Source organism: Pteropus vampyrus, unplaced genomic scaffold (genome assembly GCF_000151845.1).
Source record: "Pteropus vampyrus isolate Shadow unplaced genomic scaffold, Pvam_2.0 Scaffold15, whole genome shotgun sequence".
Classification (NCBI taxonomy): Eukaryota; Metazoa; Chordata; class Mammalia; order Chiroptera; family Pteropodidae; genus Pteropus; species Pteropus vampyrus.
In genome coordinates this window covers 240,616-264,523 of record NW_011888796.1, presented here as the reverse complement: position 1 = coordinate 264,523, position 23,908 = coordinate 240,616, and the positions used below count along the sequence as shown (strand labels likewise).

Genomic DNA, 23,908 nt, shown 5'->3' with positions numbered 1-23,908 from the left:
GCAGTATCCTGTTACCTTGCTGTATGGACAGTGTCAGCTTGCTTGTAGTCTTGACCCTAGAGTGCAAGCTCATTGGAGGCAGGGCTGTGTTGGTTGTGTTCTGCTTCCCGTGCCTCCTGTGGTGCTGGGCTCATCATTGTGCTCACTTGTTGAGTATAAAAGTAGATGAATGGGTAGCTGAATAAGCAGTGTGAACTCAGAGTAATCCCCTTGGGACCCTGGACGTTTGGGTGATCCTATTAGGGCATAGTCATCCTGTCAAAACTCCATTTTATGGAACTCGTTGCCTTTTTTTAAAAAAAAAAAAAAAACAGTCATAAACACACACAGTTTCTAAAACAGATGGAAAAGAGACATCACAGATGATGATTGAAGATGGTCTTTAGCAATGGCCCTATGCTGTCTTGAAACGTTTTTACTTGGCCTCAGGGACCAGTAGTTTCTAGCCAGAACCTTTTGGAAGCTCTTCTGAAGCTGGAAAGATCTCTGTATGTTGGGGTAGGTGGGGCTTCTTCTGCAGCTCTTTAACCTGTCTGTTTGTAGACAGAGTGTTCTCCTAGTTGTTAGACCGGTCTCTGGCACAGCCACTGTGGTGTCTCTGTTGGCCCAGAGAGAGCCATTTCCAAACCAAATTTATGGCCTTTAGTTTAATGCCACAGTGAAGCCTGCAGTTATCTGCCGTGAGCAGGGGAGGGGACAACAGGGTAACCTCCTTGAACTTGAAAAGAAACTGCCTTTCTTGATCCCTGTTTTCTTTTCCTTCCTTCCTTCCTTCCTTCCTTCCTTCCTTCCTTCCTTCCTTCCCTCCCTCCCTCCCTCCCTCCTTCCCTCCTTCCCTCTCTCTTTCTTTTCTTTTTCTTTTTCTTTTCTTTTTTTTTTTAAAGTGAACAAGACCCCTCGCAGCCGGGGTGGGGGGTGGTCTTTTCACAGTAGGCTTAGAGTAGGCAGGGCTGTCTTACCTAGACCTTCGGCAATCGGCGTCTGGCACACAGTCGACTTTTGGTGAACAGTTTTTGACTTTGTGAATCAGTTTTGCAATTGGGTCAGAGTTTCTCTTTGCAGCGTTACTCTGTAATAATGAAAGGCAGCGTTGTTTAGTGGTTCAAAACACAGCTCTGGAGCCAGGCTGTGGGTGTCAATCCCAGCATGGACATGGACATGGACATGGACATGGACATGGACATGGACATGCTGTTTAATCTTGGAGAATTTGCCTAACTTCTTTGGGCTTTAGTTTTCTCATCTGTAAAATGAGGATCATAACATAACCCTGCCTCATAGGGTTATTATGAAGTTTAAGTTGTTAACATATCATAAGTGATATGTAATTATCAGCTCTTATTATTACTTTTCAGACTTCAGGTATGGCTACTAGATCCTTCTGTGACCTAAGAGAAGTTCCTTGGTTTTCCTCAATCTTAGAATGTACAGATATTTCTGTCCTTGTGTGATCATGAGAACAAAGGACATGTTGTTCCTTGGCTTCTGCTAATTCACATGGCAAAAAAACCTAATAAATACGTCTTAAAAATCAGGGTGTTACTTCACATTAGTATCCTGACTTCCACAAGGAGACAAGGAGAGAATGGTGTGACAGCAGCAATGCCCTGGCCTGTTCTTGGACAGCCTTGAGCCCACTGCTTGACCTGGAAGCTTGTGTGCGAGGACACTGATCCAACCCTCTGGCCGGGTGACTGTAGTTCACCAGGGAGAATTAGAGAGCAAAGTCTGGCTGCGTTTCTATGTGGCAGACAGATTAGGAGTGGGTCTGAAGGAGGCATACTGAGGGAGGAAGAGAGATTTTGGAGGCCAGCTTTGCTCTTTGCAGCTACCTGTGTCCTGTGCCCATCCAGGAGCCTTTGGCCAAGGCTTTGCAAGCCTGCCTCATTCAGCTGGACCTTTGAGTCCCAAGTTTTCCCTGGTGTGTAATTGGTTGTAGGCTGGAAGGGCTATAGTGGCAGAGGGGCCTGGGTCAGGGTGAGAGAGACCTGCCTCTCAGCCTCAGAGATAACCTAAGTTCTGAGGTGGAGCTAGGGCAGGAAGCTGTGGACCACCTCTGCCCACCATGTAATGCGGGAGGGAGGGGAAAGCTCAGAGCCTAGGGGTGCTGAAGAGGGGCTCAGTGATCCCCTGAGGTGGCAGGATCCTGGGAAGCCAGGCTATTCCATTGCACAAGGTGGTTCTGAGGTAATGCTGTGTGGGCAATGCCATGGCAGGGATGCCTTCATCGTACAAAGAATCGAGTGCCCAGCATTGTCCCAGATGCCAGGGATGTGTTCTCAGACAGAATAGAGACTTTCCCGTCTTCATGGAGCTCAGAGCTGGCGCTTCTGTTGTTAATCAAATTGCACAAATCAATTCATTGTCACAAACTGTGTGAAGAGCAATGAAGGAAAAGCGGGATGTGAGAGGTTATTATAGGGGATCTCCATCCTCACCTGTGGGAGTCAGGGAAAGCCTCCCAGAGGGGATGATGTGAGTGGAAGTCTGAAGTCGGAGTGGGAGAGAAGGGAGAAGGGGCAGTGTGTCCAGAGGCCTGGAGGTGTGCCTGACCAGCAACGAGAGAGGTGGGGACAGAGCAGTAAGTGCTGAGGCCAGAGAGGGGGCCCCGGAGTCGGATTCTGCCAGGCCAGGAGACCATGTGAAGGTCCCCAAGGACAGTGGAACACTGATCAAGGTTTGTAAGCAAGGGCAACCTGAAGGGAGTCGAGGTCGCAGATCCCGTGCAGGGCTGAGGTGTGGATGACACTGCCCTCTCCAGCCATCCTGTCAGCTCACCCCTCCTCTGTGTGGCCGCCTGGGAGGTGGAGGGCTTCCTCTGGACATGACTATACAGAATTGATTTTACCCAGAACACTAGGCTCTATTGCGAGACCCTCTCAGGACATTTCCCTCTGGGCTTGGGGCAGGTCTCAGGTTGAACCTATGAGCATGGGAGCTCATGGGATCTGAGGAGAGGGCTAAGTTGCACTGTCCATCCCAACAAGGCCTGTGTAGTGGTGTAGCCCTCAGCTGCTCCCTCGCTGTGCTGAGCAGCCAGCACCCAGGGTGGCAGGAGGGACTGGCTTTACAGCTGTGAGACATTCTGTGTACTAATGGACAGGCTTGGAGTTTGTCCAGTAGGGGTGTGCATTTCCAGTGCTCTCTTGAAGGAAGTGGCGCTGCCTCTGGACCTCCCTCTGTTGTTCTGGAACAGGGTCAACAAGTTCTCATCTTTTTTATATCTCATCATCTTTCACATAAAGGGCCTGAAGATAAACCCGAAACAAAGGTGATGTTTGCTCCTCTCTTAAACCCTGTGAGCTTGGTGTGATTATTCAGTCAACTGTAGTGTCACCACCGATGGTCAGATGTGTGCCCGTGACATTGCCATGCATTGTGAGATAGCCGTTCCTCCAGCCCATACTGATGAAGAGCCTTGAGAGAGGACCCAGCTCTCAAGGCTCATGCAGTCTAATGGTTTATTCAACAGAGCACATGGATCGTAAGGTCCAATTATTGTTCTCCAGCTGTATTCTATAGTTGTTAAGAGGGGTTCACTGATAAAAGGGTTTATGGTCGAGTAAGTTTGGGAGATGTAGCATCACATATACCCCTGGATCTGGTGACTCATTCCTGTGTAACAAGCTACCACAAAACTTAATGGCTTAAAAGAACAATTTATTATCTCTCATACTTCTGTGGGTTGACCGGACTCAGCTGGACAGTTATCACTTGGGGTCTTCTGCACAGTTCCTTCTTTTCATTTCCGTTAGTCGCAATCAGATGATAGCTGGGGATAGTCTCATCACTCGCATGTCTCCGTACCTGGGTTGATTGACGTTTCTATCTGCACATGATTTTGCCACATGCTAACTTGGTCTTCTTCATAGCGTGGCGGTCTCAAAATTATTAGTCTTCTTTGATGGTTTCTGCCAGAGCGAGTGTTGCAAGAGGCCTGAGAGGAAGCTGTAAGGCTTTATATGAACTTGTTCAGAAGTCCCAAAACATCACTTCCACAGCATTTGATTGGTCAAGCAAGTTACTGAGGCCATTAGAGGAAATTAGACTCCATGGCTCAATGGGAAGAGTAGCAAATAATTTGCAGCTATCTTTAATTCATGGTGCCTCCTGATGATTCACAATGCAGAAGACTATCCAAGGAGTCTGAGAAGTCCAGCAGTAAAGAAACTTGTTTGATTCAGCATTTCCAAGCTGATTATTATTGTTACTTTTAAAACCAGGAAATCCCTGTCTCATTTAACTTGTATTCTCCTAGAGGGCAGTGATCAGATATTATAGGGTAATAGATTGGGGGCTTAATATTACTTTCTAATAAATAAAACTTACCAAAGACAGAATTTAAAAATTGCTAGTTCCTCATTTGGGGAAGTACCAAAATAGAGGGCTCATGACCATCTGCATGGATGGAGAGGGTGAATGTCCCAGTGGTGAAAGCTTTGATTTGACTTCTGGCCAATCTTAGTAATTAATTCACCATTTATGACTATGCAACGTTGGGCAAGTTACCTTTCTCTAGGCTTCAGTTTCCTTATCCACAAAATAGATGGTTTCTATTTCATGGAGTTGTTGGGAGGATTAATGAGATCCTGCATGTGAATTACCTAGTGCAGGTACCTTCCTTGGTAGCTGCTCAGTTCTTTCTACTTCTAGGATTTGATAACTTTGGTTTTTTTTGGACTTGCTTAAGCAAACCAGTATTGTAAGTTATAGATTCACCCCTACTTTTCTCTTTTTTCTTTTTTTTTTATTGTTTGCCACGTGTTTATTTATTTATTTATTTTTATCTTATTTTTGTTTCAGATATACAGCACAATGGCTAGATATTTATATAATTTATGCTCCCCCCTGACACGCCTTCTTTTCTTGCAAAAGTAAACTTTTCACTTTTTTTTCCCAATCTAGTTTCTCATAAGTGACCGTGACCCCCAGTGCAACCTCCACTGCTCCAGGGCTCAACCCAAACCCATCTGTGCCTCCGACGGCAGATCCTATGAGTCCATGTGTGAGTACCAGCGAGCCAAGTGCAGAGAGCCGACCCTGGGTGTGGTCCATCGAGGTAGATGCAAAGGTGAGTGTGTACATCTCTGCTCAGCTGAGGAGAGGCACCTGGGCACCGCAGCTTCCTACACAATGCACTCCCCATGGGGGAGCTCAGAATGAGTCCTTTTATTTGGTTCACTGTCCTGTTCCCCCATCCTTTCTATCAGAGAATATGAGAAGGACTGGGCCACCCGAAGGAATGAGTATTTTTCTGTCTTTCAAACACTGCCACCGGACTAAGGCTTGGAGAGATGTGCCGCTATGTGGCTAGTGCTATTTATTTTATTTTGTAAATGGAGATGCTTAAAATTGCAAGGCATTATTGCTGGCTCCTGAATTCCAAAATGTTGGCCAACAGATGTATTTTGTTTGGTCTGTTCACATGTGTAAAAATATTAAAAACATTTGAGACAATATTGAAAAATTGGGAGATTCAACATAAGTCTGGATTTTTGTACTTCTCGTAAAGAATTGGAAGCTCTGGTAATATTAGGTCTGTGTTTCCTCCCAAAGGCAGGGAGGAAACATAGCTAGAGCTGAGCAGCAGCTACCCGCTTTCATGGGGAGCCCGTTCTCCAGTTCGCCATAGTTTGCAGCACTCCCTATGGTGTCTCCAAGCTGAATGTCATTCTTTCTATACCCAGTTCACTTCTCTAATTTATGTCACTTCCCCACACCCTGTAGATATTTGAATTTGTGACCTCTGGACTGCTTAGATCCATTATAGGAATTGTGGGAGGCTAAGCAGGCTTCCTTAGAGCCTCTGATTTTCCAAAGAAAGTACTTGCAGTTCTTGAACTTTAAAACATCCTTGAGGATCTTTGGGCTTGCATAGTTTTGAATAAACCCAGTGAAAAATAATAGAAAACATTTTTTTTTCCCTTGGAGGGGGTGGAGGTACTTGGGAGAAAAAAAATGCAGAATGTGGTATTAAATACAGCCCCCCACTTTTCTAAGAATAACATTTAAGAGGAAGATGAGGCCAAGTGGCACTCATTAGCCACTGCCCTTGTGTCATTGGAAAAGCCAGCGTTTGTGTGTGGGCTCACCTACAAGCGGAGTGGTTATCTCTCAGCTTTCCTAAAACCGGGCAGCCATTTTGTCCATGGCTTCTGTGTGTAATTCAAGTGAAGTATGAAATATGCTCACTCCTCTCCTCTTTCAGACGCCGGCCAGAGCAAGTGTCGCCTGGAGCGGACTCAGGCCTTAGAGCAAGCCAAGAAGCCCCAGGAGGCGGTGTTTGTCCCGGAGTGCAGCGAGGATGGCTCCTTTACCCAGGTGAGACCTTGGCTTAGTCTCTCAGGCCTGTTTCCTGGACTGAGGCCAAGAAGAGGTGCCTGAGAATGGGAGGGCCACACAGAGCCTGGGCTCTCTGGGAAACAGCTGAGGGCTCTTTGACACCCTCTGTGCTACCTTCTGGTGTCTACATTCTCCCTCCTGGACGCTCCACGCCACCCTTTGCCAGCTGGCAGTGGGTCCTGAGAAGGCGCATGGAAGTCCGAGCCAGGAAACTGGCATTGCTTGGTTCCTGTCCTCCTTGCTGGCCATCTCCATTTTTCTTTTCTGTCAAATGTAGGCTGATTATTTTTTCTTATCCCTGCCAGTTTCCATGGGCAATCCTAGTATTCCCTTTACTGTTTATTGCTACCCCTCTCCACTCTCCTTCTGCCTACTCTAGCCCTCGAATGCAGCAGTGATCCCTTTGAGTACCATACAAACTGTTCTGTGGTTCTTGGAGTGTGTGGTGTATGGTATATGTGTGTGTGCATGTGCGTGTGTGTACATGCATGTTCGTGTGCACTCATGTATGTGTGCACGCAGATTTTAACGTTTCTTTTCAGGCAGCCCCAACTCTCGTTCTGCATGGTCTCTGGTTAGAGCTTTGTGTAAAAGTAGCTCAGACTATGTTGATGTTGGCACAGACTATTTCTAAAACACAGACGGCATAGGGGACAATGGGGTGCTCCATCATAAGCTTGTAGGCTTGAGGTAGAGATATAGTTTTGGAGCGGGCAGGAGGTGGCTGGATGAACACCCTTCTGTATGAAACTGGGGAAGGTCACTGGACAAGGGCGAGTCAGCATGCGGTTAGGGATGGGCCTGGTGCCTCCGCTCCCTTTGTGGAAGAGAGGCATTTGGGGAAGCCCACTGCCTTAGAGCTGGGTGGAAGCAGAGGCCTCAGAGGTTTCAGAGCTTCCCTGTAATTCTCAATCAACGGGGCAAAGGCTGTGGGCTGGCCTTTGGTCCCACGGCTTTCAGGTTTCACTTTGGGGCTGGGCCCAAGGAATGGCTGATTTCAGGCTGACCAGCTGCTGGGGTGAAAATATGGAGGGGTAGTCGGGTAGCTATTGAGCCTCATAATTTTAAAAGTTCTCAGCTGATTCAAATGGACTGAGGGCCACTGTGTTAAGCTGACCTTGGCTATGACCTTGCAAGAGGTGCTTTTATTCATTTTTCTCATTTAAGCCTCACCCCAGGCCTGTGAGCTAGGTGCTATTATCCCCATTTACAGAAGATGCAACCACAGCGGGATGCAGAGTGGCAGAACTGGGATTCAAACTCAGCTCCCTCTAGCTCCAGTGTCCTCCATATACTCTGCTGTTCTCTGAACTGGCAGCTTTAGAGGAGGCTCTGAGGTGTGGACTGGCAGAAGGCGATCCGGTGCTGTGGGTAGCACACTGATTGTGGAGCCAGACTGCCTGAGCGTGACTCCTAGTCCCCACCCTTCAGGCAAGTCACTGAACTTCTTGAGGTCAGAAGATCCTTACATATATATATATATAAAATATATATATATAATATATAAAATTATTATATTACACATATTATTGTATGTTACTATTATTATGAATATTAATGAGTATTATTATAGCTTACTTCATGAGGTTGTGATGAGGTTTACATGAGCTAACACCTGTAAAACACTTGGAGCATTTAACTGCTATGTAAATATCTGTCATCATCATCATCATTATGCCTATCTCTACATTATGCCTGTCCCCATTACAGTGATTGAAATGGGTTTGCTGTTCAAGTCTTTCCCAGATTTTATGGTTGATGTCACTTAAGGAAAATAAAACCTTTTGTCAAATCTCCCAAAGTTTGAAAATTGAGCTCCCTCATCAATTTTTTATTATTTATTCTAGTGAAAAAGATGCAGGTGATCTTTGTATACAGATTTGAAACTATACTGCTGAACATTCACTATGGGGGAGAAAAAGCAGACCTCTCGGTTGAGTTTAAGGCTGAGACCGGGTAAAGGTAATAGGGAGGAGCCAACATCTTTTTATTCACCCCTTTCTCTAGGCTTGCGTAATCCTGAGTGTGCTGCTTATGAGAACATTTGACCTCTGCCCTCCGAGTTCTGAAGTGTTTGCTGCCTCATGACAAACAGCTGCTGGCCAGCTTTTGTTTTGGTGAGGCCAGGCCAGACCAGGTGGTGTTTGCTGGGGAGAGGATCTTCCAGATTAGTCAGGGCAGAATTGCTAAGAGAGAGGGCCCCTGAAGTTCAGCAAAGGTTGGATAGACAGTCAAGAACCCCCTCATTGGTTTGACACACTAAACACTGCCATGTGTCTCCAGGCTCAAGGCTGGCTCACCCCGGTGGGCAGCCAGGCAGCCAGACAGCTGGCCTGTCCCCATTACAGTGATTGAAATGGATGTGCTTTTTCCCTTGATCAAAGACATTGCAATAACTTCACAAAATGAGGCTGCCTCTTTGAATGTGCTTCAGTCACATTGACGGGCTGCCAAAAGGCAATGGGACAAAACACTCTTCTGCCTCCCCTAACCTCCACTGTCACTTAGTTGGACTTTTTTTGTTTTTTAAGACTAAAACCCAGAGATCAGCTACATTGCTTTAATAGTCTTTAGAATATTGATATGCACATATCTTGGTGTTAATAACAGATTTTAGCCCTGTGAATTATTATAGTAAAATGCCCTTGAAGTTTATGTAGGGAATGAAGGGACCTGAATGGGACTAGGTTTGCTTGGCATGGGGCACATGACTGGGCTGGCTTTCATGGGGTTCATGTGGGATACAATGGTCTCTGCTTTCTTTTTTCCCTTGTTCTCTTCCCTTCGTACTTCCCACTCCAACTCACACAGCAGAGTGGTTGGTGAATGTTAGATCACATTTGATTTTTAAAAACCTCAATGCCTAGTCCATGTCCCAGACCGTTAAATCAAATTCTGGGAGTGAGACCCAGACATTGTGATATTTCAAGCTCCCCAGGTGATACTAATTTTTGGTCAAAGTTGTGAATAGGTCCTTGTTGTTAGGGCTTTATCACGCTTATTCTTGATTGCGTTGTTGGAATGTGGAGTTAATGCTCTTTGGTGACTTGTTGAGTAAGGTCAGGGGCTACAGGCTTTGTCCTCTGCTGTGGCCTTATTTGTTTTCTCTTCTGAGTACCAGGAACGTGACTCCTGACATCTGTTCTACCAAGTCCTCTGCTAAGCAGTTGTTCTATACCATAGCCGTAGTGGAAAGGGATTGGATCACCATCACCAGGAATGTTGGCTGGAGCTTGTCAAGCTTGTGCATCACTGAATGATAATCATGGCAACTCTTTTTATTGAGTGCTACTTGGTGCTAGGCATGGAGTTTTATACTCGTTAATCTTTACTAGGACCTTTTGAGGTAGTTATTAATACCTTCATTTATAATGGAAATCTGAGTTTCAGAGGGGTTGAAAAACTGGTCCAAGGTCACTAAGCTAGAAAGGATTTGTACCCAGCCTTGCCTAATTTCAAGGCCTGTGTTTTTAACTTTTTTCATGCTACAGAAAGAAGGGTCCTTGATGTACATATAATTCATTTTTATCATCATTGTTATTTTGGAAGTCTCCTCTCTGATACTGTTGACCAGTCAAGCAGATATTTTAAAAAATCCTTTGATTATGGGAATTTTCAAATATACAGAAAATTAGAAATAATAGTATAATGAATTCTGTATACCCACCACCCAGATTTAACAATGATCGACATGTGGCTGATTCCATTTCATCTTTATTTTATTTTCATTTCCTGCCTCAAACTGGATTGCTTCAAAGCAAATCTCAGACATAATATTTTCCCATCTCAGACATTTTGGAGCTCCACTATCTTCTAGGCTGTGTGCTAGTTGCTGCGGGTGATTTGAAAAATGTCATGACTTGTGCCTTCAAGGAGCTCATGTGCAGAGAAGATATGAAAACATATGATAAAGTAGCCAGTATTCAAGATCATACATATATAACCAGATACATTTCAAATGCCCATTTACAAGTCAGTAATTTGGAATCCCTAGTGCATTTTGTTTTTGAGAAAATATATACAAATTAAAAAAATTTTGAACATGAAAGATCACCTTAAACAAAACTATAAGGCAAATGATATATATTAACCTTAATGACAAAGGGCTGTTATATAAAGAACTCTTACAAACCAGGAAGAAAAAGATTGTAGTAGAAAAGTGGGCAAGAAATATCAATAAGCAGGTCACACAACAATAAGAAATAGCCAGTAAGTGAATATGAATGATGTCGTTTTCCCTTAGTAATGAGATAAATTCAAATAAAAATAATGTGTCTTTTTGCTTACCAAATTGGTAAAAATTGGAAAAATGATAATAATATTCATGCTTGAGTGAAAAGAAAAGTCTACCCCCACATTGCTGCTGGGGAAGTACATTGGCATTGATTTTTTATGGGATAATTTTGCAATGTTGTTCAAAAGTTTTTAATTGTACCACATCTTGAGCCTGAAATTCCATTTCTAGGAATTTATTCTAAGGACATAATTAAAAATATGTGCAAATATTTAGCCACAAGGATTTTATAGTAGCAAAAATTTGGAAACCACCTAAATATCCAATAACAAAGAATTGCTTAAACAAATTACAACGTAGCCACACTATGCAGCTAAGTAAGATGATATATTGTATTGTAGAGGATTATTTTACATATGTGTGTCTGTGTGTATGTTAGGGACTTAATTTAATTAATCAAATAATTAAAGAGAACTATTTTCATTTTTTTCTAAAGAGAAAAGTTACATACACTTTGTAAAAAAGAAAATATTCTAACAATACAGAAATACGTGGGAAAGGAAGGCAAAGCCAGTGATTTCGTCTTCTTGAAATTGGAGCAATTTAAGTCTGTAATCCTCTAGATTTATTTTCTTTGTGTACTTATTTAGGAAAGAAATGATATAATACCATTTTATAATGATAAATATATATATCATTTTATAACATTTTCTTAAACTTATTGTGGGCTTATTACCAGGCTAATTACATATAACTCTACCTCAATTTTTAAATGGCTACATTATACTTCATTGTATGAATACCATGAATCTTGGAAATTCGGGAATTTAATTTCCCGATGTGAGTATCGAGTCAAAAGGACGTGCACTTTTTCAAGCATTTGATGCATACCACTGAATCACCTCCCGTGGTGCTGAGCCGCGGTGTGGTTGATCAGTGGTTGTTATTGAATACATTCCCAAGCCATTTTATTTTTTCGTGTAGATGGAGTATAGCTCTAATAGTACTATAGAATATGAAACACCATTTGTAATGTTACTTCCGTGTGAGAAAATTTTGTTTCCCTTCTTTGAGCTCCATGTTCCAGGAACAGTCTTTCTTGATATAGCTTTGTCTGGCACTAACACTTTCCCCACGTTCACTCTCTCTAATCACTGTTCCCCCACCAATGCATATATATGCATGCTCTTCTATTCTCTGAGGTTTTTTTTTTTTTATATATATAACATATAGGAGCCTGGGGAGCTGTGCTTTCTTCTTCATGATGCTTTATTCTGAAATTGGAAGCACAAAGAAAAAGTGCCATGGTTTTTTGGCCAAGACAGTGAACTCCCCTTGTCAGCATTTCTATAGTTCTTACTACTGCATTTGCCAAAACCTAAGAACTACAGCTAAGTGCCTGGGCTGGAGCTATGGAGCAGTTCATGATATTCCTTTTTAGCTCCTCCTCCTCCTCCACGCCCCTACAGTACAGGACTGCACTTCCTCAAGTCACCTCTGCAGGCCTGAGTGGTGTGACTAGCTTGCCCTGGAAGCACCTGGGTTTACCATCTGGACCTTCCTCTTCCAGATCCCCAGCAAGTATGAAAGGTATCGATGCTTTGTGTGGAGAGTGAGCCTCTGGCTTCGGCTGATTAAACATGGGCAGGCTGGAGTGCTGAGCATCTTCGTAGGGTGGAAAAGATTTGTCTTATCTTTGATGAGCCTAGAGGTCTAAAAAGAGTCCAGAGGCTCAGAATACTCCAGTACTAAGATCTTGACTGCATTCACAAGCTGGAGTGTTCTGAGCTTCTCCGGCCATCAACAGCTCCATCGGATGCCCCCCAACAAAGCCAGTTCTGTATGTTTTAGTAGGTGGTACCCTGCTTTAGGCTCTCTCAGCCTTCTGTGGCATGTACAATGCCAACTTTTTTTTAATGCAGTCACACTGTTAAAAATCGAAGCCTACCCTTTATGTATAGATGGCATAATGGTCAATAGACCCACTGTTGGGCAAGTGGTTGCTTTTCTTTTTCTTTTTCTGTTAAGTGCTCAATAAACATATTATTATTGTTAGAGTTTGAATAATGACTGTGCCCAGGGCATTTTACTACTTGCTTTATATGTGTTTTTCATTGAATTGCTTTTGTTCCAATTAACCAGATATTACATATATTAATTCATACCAAAATGCCCACTATTTAGCATGTAATTGCACTTTGGCAAAGGTTGGTTTTCTTCCTCTTCGGGTATCAGTTTGCTCAACTGTAAAATAGGAGAGCTAATGGAATTATTCCAGAGGTCAGCAAACTGTGACCTGCGGGCTGGCCACCTGGTTTTGTTCTTTAAAATAATGGCTTCATTGAGACATAATTCACATACCATAAATTTTACCAACGATTCAGTGGCTTGTAATATGTTTACAGAGTGTGCACTCATCACCACCATCTAATGCCAGAATATTTTCATCACCCAAGAAGAAATCTTGTACGTATTAGCCGTCACTTTCTATTACCCGCCCCACCCCAACCCCTGGCAACCACTAATCTACTTTCTATTTCTATGGATTTGCTTTTTCTAGACATTTCATATAAATGGAATTATATAATATCTGTGTGCTCTTTAGTGACTGGCTTCTTTTACTTAGCATAATATTTGCAAGGTGCACTCACATTACAACATAAATCGGTACTACATTCCTTTTAATTGTCCAATAATATTCCATTGCATGGATACACCCCATTTTGATTATCCATTCATCAGATGATGGACACGTAAATTGTTTCCATTTTTTGGCTATTGTGAAAAAATGCTATTGCGAACTACTGTGTGCAAGTTTTTGTGTGGACGTATGTTTTCAGTTCTCTTGGTATATATCTAAGGGTAGAATTGCTGGGTTTAGAACTCTGTTTAAGCTTTTGAGGAACTGTCAGACAGACTGTTTTCCAAGGTGGCTGCAGCATTTTACATCTCAACAGCAATGTATGAGGGTTCCAATTTCTTTACATCTTTGTAAACACTTGTTATTGTCTGTCTTTTTTACTGTAGCCATCCTGTTGGGTGTGAAGTGGTATCTTACGGTTTCGATTTGCATTTCCCTAATGACTGTTGAGACTGAGCATCTTTTCATGTGCTTTTTGTCCATTTGTATATCTTCTTTGGAGAAGTGTCATTTCAGATCCTTTGTCCATTTTTAAATTCAATAGTCTTTTTATTATTGAGCTGTAAGACCTCTTTATATATTGTAGATAAAAGACTCATATCAGATATTTTCCCCCCATACAGTGGGTTGTTTTTTCACTTTCCCGGTAATGTCCTTTACTGAATAAAAGTTTTGATTTTAATGAAGTCCAGTTTATCTCCTTTGTAAAATTACTGTTTGTGATCGTGATGTCAGATCTAAGAAACCATTTCCTAACCCAAGGCAACAAAGATTCACCCCTGTGTTTTTTCATAAGAGTCTTACGGGTTTCACTTTTACATTTAGGTTGATGATCTACTTTGAGTTAACTTTTGTATATGGGTGTGAAATTTTGTGTGTATCTAGTTATCTCAGCACCATTTGTCGAAAAGACTATTCTTTCCTCCCTTAATTTTCTTGGCATCCTTCTTGAAAATCAGTTGTCCATAAGTGTAAGGGTTTCTTTCTGGACTTTCAATTCTATTCCATCGATCACCATGTCTATCCTTATGTCAGTGCCACACTCCCTTTATTCCTATAGCTTTGTAGTAAGTTCTGAATCTTGTTTTTCTTTTTAAAATGAACAGTGAGGTGAATGTTGTTCTCCATCCATGTGTGGGGTTAATGCCAGCTGCCGTCAACAGGAGAGAGAGGAGATTGGATGTCCAGGAGCCTGAAGCCTGTGCTATAGTTTTAGGTTTTGTGACCAATATCAATGTCCTTGGTTTGGTATTTTCAAGGGAAGGGTAGGGAGAGAAAAGTACAAATTAGGGGATGAGAAACTCTCTGCAATCACTAAGAGCTCTCAGTCTTTGGCAAGCCGATATTTCTTCTTTGAATCTACAAGCAGGGAAGGGATTTCTTTTTCAAATTAGAAACTGTGGGTGACAGCAAGCCTTCATGCCTTAGAGGGTATGTGTTGCCGCCGCATGAGTCAGGCATTGGACTCCTGCTTATTCCTCTCCTTACACTGACATAGCCTCCGAGGTCATTAAGGTTCTCAGCACATCAAGATCTGAAAAGATGTAGAAGCTGGAGCCCTGGCGAGCAACAGCCAGCAGCCAGCTTCCCGCGGGGGCTCTACTGTGGCTCTACTGCCTTACTATGGTGGTCTAGGTGACATGTAATTTTCAGTGATGTAGCTGTGAAAGAGATTTTTAAATTTTGTAAATGATGGCAGGGACGAGGCTTGATCTATTCACGTGCAGGAAGGATGTGTCTAGCAAGTGACTCATATAATCTCCCGCACATAATACTACTCTTATCTTTTCAGTGAGAGAACTGGCACCTCCTGGGTCACCCATCAGATTTAGACATGTGCAATAAGATGAGGGTAGATGAGTGTGCTTTGTGCTCAGGACATTGTATCCACTGTGTTCTGTCAGGACATGCCTGCCCTAACCACTGCTTGGTCCTACTCTCCAATGGCTTTTCTCCAGTCGAATGGCCACTGAGCATCCTCTCCCAGATTGGCTGACCTCATTTGCTTTGGAGCAAGCATGCAAGATCTGGGTGCTCCCAGCTGGACATCTGAGCTCCCCAGAGCCCTGGCTGAGTCTGTCCCTACAGTTTGTCTGTTGTGTAACTAGGCAGTATCTGCAGCTGCTCTTCTGCAAGGGGATATACTTGGGAGGGAGAGAAAGATGAAGGCCTGCTTCTCTGGCCTTCGTAATGTCTATGGGAAAGGGGAGGCTCCATGATGGGGTGCTTCAATCACCCCCTCTGCTGTTTATTTCTTTTTAAGATAACAACAACACTTACTTATACAGCACTCTGTGCCAGCCTGTTTTATAAGTGCCTGACACAATAACTCATTCAATCCTCACTGTGACCTACGACACTATTATACTTCCATTTTATAGATGAGGAAATGGAACCACAGAGAAGCTGATCAGCTTGCCTGGGGTCATATAGCTTATGAGTAGTAGGGTCAGGATTCAAGCCCAAGCGTCTGGCTGCACAGTTCTTGGTCCCAACTACTACTCTCAGCCTCTCTAGAGGGCATGGCATCTTTTAAAGTGATGTTGCCAAACTAGGACATAGCCAGGAGGGGGACCCCGGTGAGTAAGGTCGGGAAGTTATGTCACACAAGGAATATTCAAAGGAGCCAGAAATGTTTGGTTTGGAGAAGTGAAGAACCAAAGGATAGGGGAAGGAGATGACCAAAGGGATACATGAGAACCATCTTCAAACTTTGGATGACAATAGCTTTTTACTGAATAATCTCACAGAGCTGACCCAGGATCACTGAGTGAAGTATGTAATGACTCAGATGCTGACTCAAAATAGGGAAGAACTTTTTTGCAAGTAGAGCAATCCGTAGATGGAATGTCTGACTCAAAGAGAACTTAACTTCCCATCCCAGGAAATGGTCAAGTGGGGACCGGGTGGGCACTGAGCAGGGGTGCTGTGGGGGTGGGGAGAGAACACCACTGAACTGGGAAGGAGGTTAAATTGCAGACCCCTGGGAGGTAACCCTCACACTTTTTAGGATTTTATGAGACAGTAGCTCATGTTCAACCAGATGGGTAGGCACACAGTAGGCCCATCGCAAACACTTATTGAGGAACCTTCCAGGCAGAGTCATTAATATCCACACTTAAAGCTATTGCCATCCCACTGTGTGTACATATAACATGCCAGGCAGGTCAGTCAAGTAAACTCTTGCAAAGTTAAAGAGATCAGATTCTGCGCCCCCTCTCATCTCAAAGTAGAGACAGGTAATAGGAACACAAGAGGGAGGTATGAAGGCAGAAAATTTAATTAAAAGCGAAGTCAGATATGGGAAGCCAGAAAGCGCTCCCACTCCTGCAGGCCACCTTTGTCCCAGTACTGGCCAGATTTTCACAGTTCTACTCTAAACAAAGCTCCTATACAAGAGTGACTCTTATTGAGTATTTTATAAAGCATAAAAACATATTTAATTTTTCCACCCAAATGGAAATGAAAGTGAATAAACGACAAGTACCATATTTGCTGTTTACAAAACCTGGGTCATTTTAAGCACAAAACAGAGGGGCAGGAGCGAAGAAAATTAAGCTCTTTGGGTCCCTTAAGTCTTAACACCCAGGTTTTAAAAATATCAATGTGTGTTGAGGGGATGGTATTCATACTTTTCAAAAAATACCAGAAAAATGTTATTCATCATGTACTTGGAGGAGTGATAGCAACACCGACATTTCGGAATTAGTTTATAAATTTCCACCTTACCACTAAGCAGCGAAAGTTCAATTTAGAGCTTTTGTGTCAAAGGGGACCTCTGCGGAGTCTAATTCCTCTTCTCCTTACTCTTCCTGCCCCGCCCTAATCCAAGGCTCGCATTCCACCTACAAGTTCTCACCAAGCAGTCATCTACCTTTTGCTTGATTGCCACTAGAGACAGGAAGCTTATTACCACCAATGACAATGTACATAATGCATTTTGGGACAATTTAGTAAGGAAAGTCCTTCTCTGCAATAACTTGAGAGCTGTCTTCCTGTAATTTTCAACAGATGACCCCAGTTCTTAGCTGTGGGACTTTCAGAATCCTCAGAAACCCCACTTTCCACAGGAAGATTTGAAAACAGACACCGTTATGTCCTTGTGAAATCTTATCTTTTAGCCAACAAATATTTCTTTTTGCTATGGCAAAAATCCTTAGTTCTATCAACTCATTCTCATATCACAGAGATTTATGTCTCTCTTTCTTCCTGGCCTCTTTCTTCTGAACTCAGTTTGCCAAGGTCCTTCTTATAGAGTGTCCTTTCCCAAATTGTACACGATATTTCAAATGTGGTCATAAACAGCCTGGGGAAGAAGGCAACTGTCTCTTGTTCTAAGCACACCACTTCTAACTAATATCATATTGGCAGCCACATTACACCATCAACTCGTAAAAAACATAATCAACAAAGTCCCATATGTAGGAGGATTTGAAACTGAAGGGTTATCTTCCTTCCCTGCATCTCCTCCATTAAATTCTGGAGGATGAGATAAATACTATAAAAGGAAAATCTCTTATTCCTTAGCAGACAGTCCTCCCTAGACCTGGCATAAAGCAGGAGACAGTGTCTACAGCCAACAGGAAGAGCTGTGCTTTGAAGCTTTGGCCTCCAACCTCCCTGTACAAGGGAAGGGAGAAAGGATGAAATTAGCTTATGCTGAGGACACACTCCGTACCCGACACTACTTTAGATGCTATATATCTTGTCTCATTTTGTCTTCTCAGTAACCTTCAAGGGACACCATTAGTCTTATTTTATAGATATGCTCAGAGAGGTTAAGTGACTTTGCTAAAGTCGCACAGCTTGTAGGTGAGATGATATTTAAACTCAGATCATTTTGACTCCGAAGCTATGTTATTCCCTCTGCATCTTGTGGCTTCTGAGCCAAACCTGACTGAAGATGAGGAGGATATTTGTAGGATAACCTTTTCCAAATTGCAGAAAAAATATGCTCAGGCTCAGCGGCCCAGAGGGTCACACTAGCCCTTCCTCCCCCTCCCTCACTGCATTCAGACTCTCTTCCATGTGTGAAATCACCCAGTAGGTTTAACGCTGCAATCACTCGACCCATGAATTAAAAGACCACATGTCATCAAAACACCTGGAATATAAAAACTTTGGAAAGGAGTATGGTCGCAAAGCCCCTTGTTCCCAAATGCCCACCTAGAAAAGTACCCGTTTCTTGAGTATTTCATGATAAATGCCAGAAAGGGTGGAGTAAAAAGTTTCCTTTAAAACAGTGGTTCTTGAAGTGCCATCCCTGGACCAGCAGCAACAGCATCACCTGGGAACTTGTTAGAAATGCAGATTCTCCGGCTGACCCCAGACCTAATGAATCCAGAAACTCTGTGGGTGGGGCCCAGCCATGTGTTTTTATAAGCTCTCCAAGTAAATTTAATGTTCTCCAATAAAAAATGTTCTCCTGCAGCTTCTGATGGAGAGAGATGTTCTGGTGTTACGAGTGTCAACCTCAGGTGGCCTAGATACCCAGTCTTCCAGCCAGGGCCCATGGCACCCATGCAAAACACAATTTCTGAGAGGTTTTAGGGAATCAGACGAAAGGAAAATGGAACTGCCCTGAAACAAAGTTATCAACTGGACCAACAGTAAGATACTTAACTTTCACTATGCATTTGCTTAATCCAAAGAACCTGCTAACTGATTTGGAGCAACTGGCAGATTGAAAATAAAAAGACAGTCTCATACTCCCACAGCCAAAAGAGACAAATATCCACAGGCCTTCTGCTTTCAGTTTAGCTTTTTCCCACTAGGAAATGTTCAAGTACATCATAATAGTCATTTCATTACAAGTTTGGTAGTTGCTACAAAGGATGCTGAATCAGACCTGTCTCTTTGCATATGGTTCACATTTTCTGTTTTACAAAGGAAGCACAAAGAAACAGAGGGAGGCGGGAAGGAAGCCACAGGGTGAGAAGGTGCTGTGCCTTGGAGGGGATCCCAGTTGTCGGTGAAGGCCTGAGGCAGTTCAAGATGGTTTTCTCAATAGATATAGAGCTTGAGAATGTGTTACGAAAAAGGGGATGGGGATGGGGGGCTGCTGAGTGGGTAGGGGCTTGTCAGGGGGAAATTATTTCAAGAATAGTGAACAAAATAAGAGTCTGAAACTTGGACTGTAAGAAAGTAAGGCTGAGAAAAGCAAAGAAATATAGCAAGGCCCTGTGCTTCATTTTACTGCCACCCCCTTTTTTTAAGTACATTTCCGAGAACACTGTGAACCATGAAATGCTCCCCACACAAAATTAAGGGAGGGTCCCCTAGTTAAATAAGTTTAGGAATTGCTAAAATGATCTCTTCCTCTTAGAGCTAAATCGTGAATTGATTTAAGGTTCTGAGATGTTCTGCAGTCAAGAAATCTTTTAATTTTAATTATTTAACCCGATATTTCCAAAGTTATTTGGCAAGAGAACTCCTGCATCCCCAATAATTCTTAGTCACACTTCGCGGAACACCAACTGCGTTCTTCACTATGTCACAGTGGCAGAGGTAAAGGCATCGGGAACAGCCGCTTCACGTTCCAGGAGAGAAGAGAGGTGGGCGTGAGCAGGAGGGACTGGTCTCCTAGGGAAGCAGGGGGCCCTTGGTAGGAGGGAGATCAAGAGTCTAACAACAAAGAAACAACTTTGGGATGTGAAGTCTGACCGCTGTTAGAGACTCAACCCCCCACCTCCAAGAACAGCCAAAGGAGAGCAGGCTGGCCAGGGGATGTGGCAGAGGCCCCCATGCTGTCACCCCAATTACTCCAGAAATGGCCTCTCATTGAAATTGGAGCAAGATTCTCTTCCAGTTGCCTCCTTGATTCGAATATCTATCTCATGCTACTCTCCCTACACCCCGTGTTCCCCCCCCCCAAAAAAAGAGTTCCATTTGCTGGAGAATTACTGGCACAGATATGCAATCAGTTCCCTCAGGCACCAGCACTAGGAACAAGGCCTTTCTCAATCTCCCTTCCAGGCCTGGGAGACTGCCACATGTCACAGCTAGGTGCTGGCCATCAGGCTTCCTCTCTGTCTCCGGCCCTTGGTTTCCTCATTTGTAAAATGTTTGGGTTAGAGTGGTGATCGCTAAGGTTTTCTCCAGCTCTCTCCATTCCAAAAGTTTACAAGAGCTTGGAGATTGAGATTTGCTGTTATGAACTAGCTGCGACATTTGAACCAGTAATCTCTGCTCCCTGTGCCTCTCTTATAAAAGACGGCACACAGGGTGACTCTGAGGCCCACATGAGAAAATGCGTAGGTCGTCGGTGGTGACTGAAAAGCTGCTGTGAAAGTAGAAGGTGGTGTTCTCTGTCTGAGGCGCGGCACCTGTGAGCGACCGCCGTCTGAGGGCGTAGTCCGTGTGTCTCCTTTGTTTCTCTCAGGGCTTTCCGCCACGCAGTCCCCGGTCTGCTCTGTCCTGTGAGCTGGTATTTGCTCTGCTCTCCTCTACTCATTGCTCACTCAGCTGCATTTGCTGCGAGCGCTAGCCGCCCACATTCTGCCAGGTGTCCAGGAGTTGGACTAAGGTTGAAGATTAACAGGCTTAAAATAATTTTAAAATTTTAAATTCGTCTTAATTTGGACAGAGGTTGACCCGAAATATACCACTGGGCTGTTAACACAAAGGACTACAAGTCAAAAACCTTTAAGTATATGAGTCAGAGATGAAATTCTCTTACCTAAGAACATGCTGTTTTAAAGTACCTTTGGGAATACCAGTTACATTTAATAGGATGGCTAAGCAGGGTAAGCTCACTTAGGCTGATGTACAAACACTTTTTTTTCTTTTTTCCCGGTTATATTTTTATTTTTAATTAAATTTATTTGGGCAACATTGGTTAATAAAAGCATGGGTTTCGAGTATACGATTCAACAGTACATCATCAGTATATTGCATTGTGTGTTCACCACCTGAAGTTAAATTTCCTTCCATCGCCATATATTTGATCCCTTTTACCCTTGTCTACCTCCCCACTACAAACACTTTTTGTCTCTTATGAAGACCCATCAGTTTACATTTCAGCCTTCCTGGGATACTCTAGAGAGGTAGGAGCAAATTCCGTGGTTTGTATTTGTACTTTTGGGACCAGAACAACCCCGAGTTTTGAGAACTGCACAATGAGATAGTAGACATGGCCAATTACCTTGTCAGTTCCTCTTGGCCCACGCTTTTTCCATAGATTAAGTCTGAGAGTTGATTAATTTGAGGCCGGGGGTGGGACATTCAAATATTTATCCCATCCAAAGGAGATTACTTATTAATTCAAAAGAACAAATAAGGTTGCAAGGAAAGAATATAAACTAGGTAGAACTTACATCTTGATGTATATATGAACCATCAATTCTATAGAATTTACATTCTGGTCGCTTTTCTGCAAGAAGCCTTACTTCTCTGGCTGTAGTAGAACTGTTGCTATATGAAAACAAACTTCCTTTTCTTTCATTCAAATTTTTTCAAACTTTTTGCTGATTTCAGACTGCCCCTTCCATGGCAGCTGGTCAGAATAAGATGTTCTTTGGTTCTCATCAGAAAATCTGGCGGTGCCCTTTTCGAGTGTACAGATAGTTTGCTGAAAAATAACACAATGACAATAAATAGCATAGCTTAACTGGGCACTTACCATGTGAACTAAGTGCTTTATTTACATTATCTAATTTAATCCTCTCAACAACAGAGTGAGGTAGGTATTAGTATCTCTCCTTTTTAAATAGACTTGGGCAGTTTGAGGCTTGGTTTGACTAAGAACCTTTCCGAGGCTGCAGAGGGCGGGAAGTTCAGCAGTGAAGTGGCGGGCGGGGTTGGTTAGTGAAGGACAGTGGGCAGCAGTCAGACTCTACCCTGCTGTCCATCTCCATGTAACTTCTTCTTCAAGAAGACACCTCGAAGACTGCCGAAGACAACTTACAAACATCCCTTTGACTGAGAATCAGGGGTTAATTCACTCAGGGCTCTTGCAGCAAAGAGAAGTGACCATGCTGGGCACCTCCTGTGTTTCCTGCAGCCCGTGTCCGCCTTTGCTTGTCGCTGTCCCTCCCCTGCAGCACACCTGGGACAGGCGTGCCTGTGACTGAGTGCTCCAGGCCTCTGAGAAACGTGGCAATAATTCTTCCTCTGGTTCCAGTTTTCCGCGACTTGGAAGCAGCGCCCAGCCCGAGGATTTTGTAATCTAGAGTCTATTCCTTGGAGTCTGTTCTGAGGAAAATGCTGAGGGCCCTGGGGAGAAAGGGGTTATATTTGGGCCTATGGGCCTGGCTGGGGGCTGGGAGACAGTGTCCCATGTCTACAGGGATACAGTGGATGTACCCAGTGAGCATGTGGTCCTTGGGACCTGCTGAGGCCAGAGGTCAGATTATATCCCCTGAAACAAAGCTTAAGCTCTTACTCGTGCATTTAGTTCTATCCCCACTAGGCTTGGCTGGGGCTCTGCATGCCTGGGAGGAGGGGGCTTTCCATCCAGCAGTTCTCCATGGCCTGCTTGACCACAGTGCTGGCTCTAGCAGGCAGCACGGGGCCAGAGGCACAGCTTTGGGTGCTGGACTTGGGCAGTACAGTCCTCAAGGAGAGGGAGGCCGGCCTTGGCCATGGGGCCCGGGGCCCAGGAGTGAGTCAGCGTGGCTGCACAGCCCCAGGCACAGGTTTCCCTTGAGGTGATTATTGGCCAAGGAGGAGAAAGCTGCCAGCCAGGTCTCATTAAAATGCTGTCACTGGCGAGGAATCGTCTCTAGGAACTATCCCCTGCAGAGCTGACAGAATCTGAAGGGGTAAACTCCAAGTTTCCAGCCATGCTTCCCACCCAAGCCTCTGGAGGTTACTGGGGGAGCTGTGGCCCATGAGGAAGCTGGCTTGCCAGGTGTTTCTGACAGAGCTGAGAGCAATCATGTATCCTGCTGTCACCCGTGCCAGGTACTGGACTCACACTGTTTTCCTGGCCAGATCCCTCCAGGTTTGGCCTTGTTATCCCCATTTTATAGACGGGGCTCAAAATGCTAAGTAATGTGCCTAGTTGGTAACTGGCTGGACCAGGATTCAAACTCAAGTCTGTCTGGGTTTCTTTCCATTCTACCATTACGCCCCCTCAGAAGTTAGCACTGACACAACCCAAGATGTGGATCTTAAGTGAGCGTCTGGGGCAGCAACCATGGCCTTGGGGTGTAAACCGTCTTATGGATTATCTCCATGAGATGTGGTGGGAGTGGAGTATGGCACTGAGGTAAAGGCATCGAATATCGTTTTTATGCATGGACAGGAGAGAGAAATGCCTCCTTTACATACAGACATCATCCTGGTAGGAGCAAGATGCCCTCCATCTTGTTCTTGTCCTGATTTCTGGGGATAGGTTCACAGTGAAACAGCTGGTCCTGGGGAAAATCACACAAAAGCAGAAGCCTTTCTGTAGCTTTTCGGACTTACCGATAACTTCTGGATTTCACCCAGGCCATCAGATCTCTCTTTTACCTCTGTACCCCTCGTGACCCTTAGTATTCAGTCTGTATGTTATTACTGTCTATCCTCAGTTTCAACATGTCTTTGATCCCAAGAGGCACGCTTTTTTTTTCACACTTTAATATCTGTACACACATCTTGTAAATGAAGTCTTCATTCAATGTGATGTGACTGCTTAAATTAATGTTACATTTTTAGAATTGATGGAGACCAAGAACTGAGGAAATATAATCACTTATGCATTTATT

The 23,908-nt window shown here is 43.8% G+C and overlaps 1 protein-coding gene across 3 annotated transcripts in view; it reads left to right on the top strand.

Annotated features, from left to right (window-relative positions):
• SMOC1 (SPARC related modular calcium binding 1) overlaps positions 1–23,908 on the top strand; it is a 140,362-nt gene that overhangs the window by 61,547 nt on the left and 54,907 nt on the right. For all 3 annotated transcript variants that reach the window (XM_011383601.1, XM_011383608.1, XM_023526685.1), the window contains exons 2-3: positions 4,906–5,071; positions 6,209–6,321. In XM_011383601.1, the coding sequence (XP_011381903.1) occupies positions 4,906–5,071; positions 6,209–6,321 (279 nt within the window). The remainder of the gene's footprint in view (positions 1–4,905; positions 5,072–6,208; positions 6,322–23,908) is intronic.